This window comes from Colletotrichum godetiae, assembly GCF_030913485.1.
Source record: "Colletotrichum godetiae strain CBS 193.32 chromosome Unknown BDP55scaffold_3, whole genome shotgun sequence".
In the NCBI taxonomy this organism is placed as follows: Eukaryota; Fungi; Ascomycota; class Sordariomycetes; order Glomerellales; family Glomerellaceae; genus Colletotrichum; species Colletotrichum godetiae.
The window spans coordinates 76302-85963 of NW_026851251.1; the positions used below are offsets into that span (position 1 = coordinate 76302).

Consider the following 9662-nt stretch of genomic DNA (forward strand, 5'->3'; position numbering starts at 1 on the left):
ATTATTCTCTTATATTATCTCGTTATAGGAGCAATGCGCGAGCCGTGAAATGACTGCGCTTCCACTCTCTTACGTTGAGCTCTCGAATATTTCCCCTTCATTCTTTTGATCCCGCCTTTCACCAGGCCAATCGACACGGGCGCTGAGCAAGTGGATTTACTCGCCCATTACCCACTCTGGGCGTGTCATACCCCAGATCATCGTTGAATTAGCTACTCCCACTCCTTTAAGCGCACAGGAGAAGACAGACATCACAAGAGACACAGCACAGCAAAGAAGAGACGACCCCTTTGTCTGTGATGGCAGTCTCCTCACGCGCCGGCTTTCTAGCCGTCGCTGTCATTTTCCACCTTGCCTATATTTACTCGATTTTTGACATTTACTTTGTCAGTCCAATTGTTTCGGGCATGAAGCTTGTCCAAGTCGAACGACCCGAAAACTCCAAGGCCCCTGCTGACCGTCTCGTTCTTTTCGTGGGTATGCGCTCACCCACCTTCTCAAATACTTTATAGTCCATGGAGTAAGCTTCTGACATTCTCTTCTAGGCGACGGTTTGCGAGCAGACAAGGCCTTCCAGTCCTTTCCCGACCCCTACCCCGAATCCGAGGAGGACTTGACCCCGCGACCCCTCGCTCCTTTCCTACGATCCCGCGTTCTTGAACATGGCACCTTCGGGGTATCGCACACGCGCGTGCCGACAGAATCTCGCCCTGGCCACGTTGCGCTCATCGCCGGTCTTTATGAAGATGTCTCGGCCGTGGCGACTGGCTGGAAGCTCAACCCCGTAAACTTCGACAGCGTCTTCAACCGGAGCCGTCATACCTGGAGCTGGGGATCTCCCGACATCTTGCCAATGTTCGAGCAAGGAGCTGTCCCCGGCCGCGTTGATTCCTACACATATGGACACGAGTTTGAGGATTTCAGTCAAGATGCGTTGCAATTAGATTTCTGGGTCTTTGACCACGTCAAGGAGCTTTTCGCCGACGCAGCCAAGAACGAGACTCTTGACGCTGCCTTGCGCCAAGACAAGGTCGTCTTCTTCCTCCATCTGCTCGGCTTGGATACCAACGGGCACTCGTACCGTCCCTACTCGAAGGAATACTTGCATAATATCAAGGTCGTGGACCAAGGTGTCAAGGAGATTACAGAAATGATTGACAATTTCTACGCCGACGACCGGACCGCTTTCGTCTTCACTGCTGACCACGGCATGAGTGACTGGGGAAGCCACGGCGATGGCCATCCCAACAACACTCGCACCCCCTTGATCACCTGGGGATCTGGGATTGCCCCGCCGCTGCTTACCTCCGGTTCTGTCGCCCCGGGACACGACGAGTACTCTTCTGACTGGCATCTTGATGAGATCAAGAGACATGACGTGGCGCAAGCTGATATTGCTGCCCTGATGGCGTATTTGATCGGTGTGGAATTCCCTGCCAACTCTGTTGGCGAGCTGCCCTTGTCCTACGTCTCGTCGAGTATCGAGGAGAAGGCGCAGGCAGCGCTCATCAACGCTCGCGAAATTCTCGAGATGTACAGGGTTAAGGAAGAACAGAAGAAGGCCACGGAGCTTCGCTACCGACCTTTCCAGCCGTTGAGCGACGCAACTCTGGCCCCTGAGCGCCGAGTGGCCGCTATTCAACGCTTGGTCGACGCTGGTAACTACGAAGAGGCCATTGAGGAGTCTGCAGCTCTCATGAAGATTGCCCTGGAGGGCTTGAGATACCTCCAGACTTACGATTGGCTGTTCCTCCGCACACTGATCACCATTGGGTACCTTGGTTGGATGGCGTTCGCGCTGACGACTGTCGTCGATCTGCATGTTCTGCGTGGCAGCCAGCTTCCTTCCCGTACGACTCTTGGCACAACGGCTTTCAGCTCCGTTCTCGCCGCGTTGTACGCATCCTTCATCATTTCCAAGTCGCCCATCACTTACTATGCCTACGGCTTCTTCCCTGTTGTCTTCTGGGAGGAAGTCTGGGCTAGGCGCAGCTCTCTCGTTGAGGGACGAAAAGTTCTCTTCGGGCACATCAAGACTGGAGCGAGTGTGTTCTCGTTCCTGCTGAACCTAGTGGCTTACATAGGCATCATCGTGTCTCTGGTAAGGTTCATAATATCTTTTGGCCGGTGGGCATTGCTAAAACAGGGACGTAGGCTCTAGGATACATTCATCGCGAAGTCCTTACCGTAATCTACGTTCTCGCGGCTTTTTGGCCGATGACATATGGCTTGAGGTTCCTCCAGTTGAATTCTTTGCTGTCTGTCGTCTGGTTCTTCTCCTGCTTGGTCATGAGCGTGTTTACATTGCTCCCAGCTATGAAGTCGGAGGATGTTCCTTTAATGTATGTTTCCACATGATATATCTACTTAGACTCACGTACTGACGCACGGCAGTGTTGCTGGTGGCATCGTCATGGCCGCCATTGGTCTGGCGTATCTCATCTGGGAGGACAGACTGTTGGCGAAGCCAGCTCTGCCGATATCTCGGGCTCTGACCGGTGTTCAGGTAAGGCAATATGCTCAAGTCAAAGTGCTAGGAGACATAGTAGGCTAACCAGAAACCCTGCAGATCGGCTTGATCTTGCTCGCCATCGTAGTCACTCGATCCAGCGCCATCTCTCTCCAGGCCAAGGCGGGTCTGCCTCGGGGCAATCAAGTCGTAGGCTGGATTGTTTTGGGTAAGTCTTTGAAGATAGGATAGCCACTTAGCATTACTAACCACCTGAGCAGTCGTTTCGCTGCTTATGCCCTTGGCTCAACGTCTGCAACCCAACAACCACTACAAGCATAGTCTGATGACCATGTTCTTGACCTGTGCCCCGACTTTCGTAATTCTGACCATCTCCTACGAGGGGATCTTTTACGTGGCCTTCAGTGCCCTACTGGTTGCCTGGGTCGGTCTAGAACATCGCGTATTTATCTTCAACAAGGGTACTGAAGAAGATCGACGCTCCTCTTCAAAAGACACCACCGGCAAGCCACAGGAGGTGTCCACATCACCCTTCAGAGCCTTGACTCTGGCCGACGCTCGGGTCTCGTTATTCTTCTTCGTCTTGCTGCAGTCAGCCTTCTTCAGCACCGGCAACGTGGCCTCTGTTTCGTCCTTCAGCCTGGACAGCGTGTACCGCCTGATTCCCATCTTTGACCCCTTTTCACAGGGGGCACTACTCGTCGTCAAGCTCATGATTCCGTTCGCCCTCATATCGGCAAACCTCGGAATCCTCAACGTCAGACTCGGCGTGGCGCCCTCCTCTCTCTTCATGGTTGTCATGGCCATCAGCGACGTCCTCACGCTATACTTCTTCTGGGTGGTCAAGGATGAGGGCTCCTGGCTGGAGATCGGCTCGACCATTAGCCACTTTGTCATTGCCAGTCTGCTGTGCGTCTTCGTGGCGCTGCTCGAGGGTGTCAGCGCCCTGTTCATTAGTGGCATAGAGGTTGAGGGGTCTGAACGAAAACTCGGACAGAACGGAACGGCGGCGGCGGCGTCTCCCTCCTCCACCGGAGGTACAATCGCCAACGGCAACGGGAAGACATCGGGTGCCGGTACAAAGCTGTAGGGGGACTTTTTCAAATGGGTCCGGCGAGGGCGGAGGCTAAAATGTACATATGATGGCACTAGATATTAATTTACTATTACAATGCCTGGTGATACCCCGAATTTTGAGCTGAATCGAGACGTGTGGGAGCAAAAGCCTATGGAGATCCTTGACGTTGCAGACCCCGGTAAGACCCGGAATGAGCTTGGCAAAGCTGTATCCTGCGATACTGTCATTTCCGTTCCATACGTGCCGTCCATTGATCAACTTGAGTGCCGGTGACATCCTTCAACCCCACAGACAAATCGTGTCTGGGGTAAGATCTTGGTTGTTGTTCAATGACGAGTTTTCTTGGCTTTCAGGATTCCTTGTCCCTCACCCATTGTTCAATGTGCCTCGGCATCGACAAAATAGAAGTGCTCATAGTACGAATCCAGACCCGTGAAGCTCCGGGTGATCTGGAGGGCTGTCCCAGGACTATAGGTCAGTCTAGTCGTATTTCGGCCGTATGGAGGGGGCGGGAGGGGCAGGGGTAATGGGAATATTGCGGGTTGGAAAGGAAGAGTCGGGGAGCTAAGGCCATCTGTCCAACTGGCTTGCCTGGGCTCTGCAAGAAACAAGCGCGATGATGATGGAATTTCTAGTGTGGCCTGCCTGCCTAGCCATTGGTGATCTTTGCGTGGAGTTGATCTCGGGGAGGTATCAATGCGGGGAAATAGGTAGGTAGCAGCCCAACCAGGCCCAGCCCTTATTACCTACCCCGTACTCTCTCATTCTTGTGGGTGGTTCAAGAGCTCGGAGGCACCAAGGTGCAAACGTGTGTGGTTCAAGACGTCAAATACTGGATTGTTAGTGCCCTTGATTAGGCGCGTTTCATTCCCTCTTCGTGTGTGTGATGTGGTTGCAACAACCTTGAATCTCGTGTACTAGTCCCACAAACGTAGAGATTTATTCTCATAGGTTTTCCAAGGACCGGAGAATCCCGCGTTTATGATCTACATTGGGCTCGTTGTCCCTGGCCATTTCTCTCCTGTCTTCCCCACGATCCCGCATCAGGTGAGGGTGATATGGCGGGGGGAAGTTGCATGAGCTGGGTTAAATACGTCGTGGGACGGAAGCAACGGGCATACTATGCTTAGCCGGAATACTCGTCAATCTGAAGCAAGGCGGAGAATATTGCCGGCAGTGGAATTGAGTAGTAGTGGTGGTAGACCACAAGGAAGCAAGGTAGCAGTAAACCACAACACTACGCATCAAAACGGGAGCCTGCATATTCTGATATTCTGATGTTGAAGAAACTCTAGTTATGTTGGGAACAGATCCAAGCCAATTCAATGCAATATGAGTTTGGCAACCGCCTCCTAGACAGAGCTCGGGGAGGAACTGGAGGAGGAAACTTGCCCAACAAACATGCCAAACTGGTAAACAGCGCGGGGGAAGAGGAGGAGGGTTGTTCAGTCGTCGTTCCTCCGGACGATCGTGGGATCGCAGTCATCCCAAGTTCACCCCCAAGACAAACGCAGTACCGGCTTGGAAAGTTTGCGGCGTCTAGAACCCCAAGGATTGACAGAATCATTTGTCACCTGCTGTGCAACCACTTACAGACATTGGCACACACTCTACTTACAGACAGACACACGACACATAGGTACCAGGGAGCACACCGGCGGCACACTACTGTACAGCTAGCATCCCAGTCACCGTGGTGCCGTCTATTGCTTCGGGTTCCGCGCGCGGAAATCTTCAGGAGCAGCGGTTGAACTAGACTAAGGTATTCGACTTTCTTTTGCAACGTCAGTGCTTCGCACCCTGGGAGAGTGCCGTGCGCCTCGCCAACCCTCGAGTCCACCACTTAAGCATATCACCATGGTATTTCTGGATCTTTAACATAGTAGTCGTGGTAGTGGTGGTGGTGCCGTGTGCGCGCCGGCGGCACTCTTGCCATGGCCAGGGAAACGCTGCCCGGCAATCGGAAGAGCCCGGCGAGAGGTGAGCGCATCTGTCTTTTCTGTCCGCCCCCCCCCCCCCCCCCCCTTTCTAAATTGTTGTAGTGATCATTAGATGGTTGGATTGGTGTAAAGAGAATCTCTTGAAGAAACCTGGAAGACGCTGCCGCTGCCGCTGCATGATTGACACTAAGACGCACAGAGAGCAGCGCGGCCATGCAAGTCGAGGTCGTGATCATATGCTTTTTCTCGGCAGCATTTCTGGAGACTGGGCGCGCAAAAGAAAGGAAATCCACTTTGGAGACACACACAGCGTGGTCCTTGCCTAAAGAGGTAATACATGCGCGGACCAGACCGTTTCGGAGCACACCCCCGATCCATACCCTTACCGCGACCCGACGACGACGACGATTTCTTCTCCCCGTTCACAAGGTACACTAATTAGTAGAGTAAGGTGGGTAGGGGGGTGATGCAGTCTGCGAATAAGAAGGAGCTCATCACCAACAACTGATCACCGTACCGCTGCCCGCCTGCCCGCTTGCCCGCACTGCACCGTTCCTGCTCCTTACCCGCATCTGCGCGCGCGCCCAGCCTGCACCCCGCCCCTTCCGCAGTACACCACCTACCTACCAAGGTACTAAGGTAAGGTAGGTACCTACACAGTACAACTTTTACGGGCCCCTGCCTTCCCTTGCCGTGAGCCTGGGCTTGCCTGGGTGTCTTCTGCAACCACAATCCCGCAACCCGCACCCTTAGCAGTCCATTCCCCGTCCATCATGTCCAATTCCATCTCTTTTACCCCAGATCTAGCAGGTTACGCCCAGCCTCACCCCAAGCCCAAGCCCAAGCCCTTCACCACCCATACTTCCTTCCTACACCCATGCCTACCCGGTCCGAGGAGGGCTAAAAGAATCAGATTCGAAAGGGATGGCCGGGGAGGAGCGGAAGGAGTGGATTCACTTCCTCACTCTCCTTCATTCCCAACATGGATTGGCGCATGACTGTTCGACCAGTGGCGTTGGACGAATTCTGAATGACTGCCTCCTGCGGCAACAAACACTGCTTCATGTCCGGCTGCCTCACTTCTAACCCCTACGTATATTCTACGTATCCCACATATGGACGTTGGGGCTGGCCATGGCACACGATCATCCGTCTTCGCCGGAACCCGGGTCCAAAAAGACGTTGGCGGGGGAGGGGCTACGATCCTGCGAGCACTGAGCAGCACCGTTTGAAAAGTCTCACATGCTTGCCCCGTAAACGTTTTGTGGCTTTTCCTCTCGCTCCATTCCACCGGCCTTGGGTACACACTCCGTCGAGGCTGCCACACTCACCCACGAGACCATAATCTCGGCGTCAACAGCCAAGGGGACCATCAACCTAAACCATTGGCGGCGGCGGCAGAGGCGAAACCTGGCACTGGGACACTGGTCACTGGTCACGCAGAAACTACATGCTAAGGCAAGGACGGAGACGGTGTGATTCTTTTCATGCGTTGTACCTGGGGGCTTGGTATTACCGAATTGGCGTCAGCTTAGGTAGCCGGATCCTTTCTTCCAGACTCCAGTTATCATCTCGGATGTCTATAATAGAAGATGGCGCGCTCCCGTTCACGCGTACATTGTCTGGGACCAAAACACCCAAGCCTCAAAAGCAAGCATAGCCGCAGGTTACCAAGGAACGAAGCGCAAGAGAACACCTGTTTTAGGCCCGCTGCGGTCTTCTACGTGGGAACACGTCGAGCCACAACTGGATCCGATATTTGAAAAAACGAAGCTGGGACCAGACGACTAGCCGGACCTCCCTCCGTGCTACTTAGCCTTACGACTCTTTTCTTTACTTGTGGTACGGACACAAGGCAGATCGTCCCGGGACAAGGGCAGTCGAGCTTACCTTACTTACACGGGCGCCGATTGCGAGACATCAAGAAGCAACGAGTCAACGTTGAGAGAAAGGCAGCGCATCGTCACCACATACCACAACAGTGGGTCGCATACAACGTTGAACCCGGGAGCTAGACGACAGCAAGCGATAGAAACGCCAAGGGCTCGATGCTGTAAAGCTAAAGCTGATTGCCTTTTCTGTCTATGCTGGTGAATAGACCAGTAATGTGAAGAGGGGCCTTTGCTCGACAAGGAATGCGAGAAGCGGCAAACCGGCAGATGCAGCGGGAATCTGGGCGCGGCACGACTTGATTTGGTTTCTGATTCCCCGATCTCTAATATCCCGTCATCGGCCGAGCTTCAAACCTACAGGCGACAACTCTGTTCGATCTTCAGACCAAGAAATCTAACTTGGTAGCGTCCACAAAGAAAAAACCGCAGGGTATCTGAGTGGGAAAACAGGGTTCTAGACCAACGTACATGACAGCAGCTCCAGCTCTGTAGGGATTTCGTTATTGGTATGTCATGTTGAAGGTTACTTGAAAGGTATGCGACCCGTCCAGAGTCGCCCTTAACGGTAGTTGGTCATCGTTGTTGAACTGCAGTGCCATTTCCTCTCTGTTTTCTTTTGCACATCTCTTCTTCCTTTTTTTTCTTCTTTTTTTTTTCCTTCTTCTTTTTTTCCACAAGCAGTTTGAAAATCTGAGCAGGCAGAAGATATCTTCTGTACTGCGCAAAGAAAACAACACGATCAAGTACTGACCGTTGTACACGGCAGCTTATTGTCCGAGTTACACAACAGAAAGACACGCCGGACAAAGCATAAACACCCACATGAGGGCAGGAGGTCAATCATCTCCTGAGACCGACATTGGATGGCTGTGCTCCAGTGGCCAAGTGTGCCGAATCTTGAAGAGGACGGCGACATTGAGTTCCCCGGAGTTGTGCTATTGACGCAGCAACAGCAGCAACAGGAAACCCATCAACATTGTCAACAAAGCGAACATCTATCACAGCAAAACTACTTTGGATTCGAAGAAGAAGTAAAACAAGACATCAATTTTCCAGAACTGGGCAAAGACGCCGACAGTGAGGTTCGAAAGCACAGCCTCGACCATCACGTCAGCCGCGACCTGGACCTGAACTTGACCTTCAGCCTTGACCTCGGCATCGACGGTGACATTGACCTTCCAGCGGCTCAGGTTGACGTGGCCGAATCTGGGATTCTGACAGAGAACAATTACAACGCGATTGCCGGTCTGCGGCAACAAAGCGAGTCCAATCCAACGTCAGTGCCCTTCCCGTTTCATCAGCCGCAGCAGAGACAAGAAGAAGAACAGACGGGGCAACATCAGTTGTTGTTTGATACGGGTACATTGCCGGATATAAGCAGCAGTGCAGGAGGAGTAGAAGAAGAAGAAGGAAGAGAGGCAGGAGTTATAGAGGTCCCCACGTTTGCATTGCACCTTCCTGGACCTCAAGCTGTGTTAGGTTCCGGACCTACTATTGACCCATCTTTTTCTCTTTTGGGATCATCCACAATACCAGCGACAACTTCAGGAATCACAGGAGCAGCATCATCAGGAGTAACAGGAGCGTCGGCAGACGTGCATTTTCCGAATTCCATCTCATCAATCTCCAGCCCCAGCAGCTCTGGCACTAGCAGCTCCACCGCCTCCAGTTCCACGTCCCGCCGGCCCATCCTCTTCCCATCAGCATCAGCACCGGCACCAGCACCATCACCGGCATCAGGGGAAACACCATTTGCCCACTCCCACTCCCACTCCCACCACTCCTTGTCGCTGACTCCACCCCCCCTCCACCCGCATCCGCATCCGCACCCGCACACGCACCCGCACCCACGCCACCTGAACAATCCTCGCACACATCAGAAGCACCAGAAGAAGTACCAGAAGCCTTACCAGCGTCACCAACAGGGCCACCACCACCAACACCACTCTCACTCCCACTCCCCGTACCCAGCCGGCCAGACCAGCCACCACCACCACCATAATCACCAGGCTCCGCTGCCTCCGTCCATCCCAGTCTCAGTCTCAGTACCAGCACCACCAACACCAGTGCGACCAACACCACCACATCCAGAGCCAGCGCCAGAGCCAGACGTTGTTGCGCCTGGGCCACCAGAGCCAGTGACTCGGCCGCTGCCACACCTGTTCCCTCCCACTGGCCCTCCTATTACTAGTCGACCCGAGAAATTCGTCGACAAACCTCTTCACCACTACCCTCACGACTCCGTCGCAGCTCACGCTCCACGGCTGCCCATGGATGTCGAT

At 53.6% G+C, this 9662-nt stretch overlaps 1 protein-coding gene across 1 annotated transcript; it reads left to right on the forward strand.

Annotated features, from left to right (window-relative positions):
- Positions 1-299: 299 nt before the first annotated feature.
- On the forward strand, positions 300-3560 carry BDP55DRAFT_723304 (phosphatidylinositolglycan class N; the record flags this gene model as incomplete). The annotated part of the gene is made up of 6 exons (XM_060578725.1): positions 300-477; positions 546-2101; positions 2155-2342; positions 2395-2506; positions 2570-2678; positions 2731-3560. The coding sequence occupies 6 exons, from the start codon at positions 300-302 to the stop codon at positions 3558-3560; spliced, it is 2973 nt and encodes a 990-aa protein (XP_060435406.1).
- Between the last annotated feature and the right edge of the window lie 6102 nt (positions 3561-9662).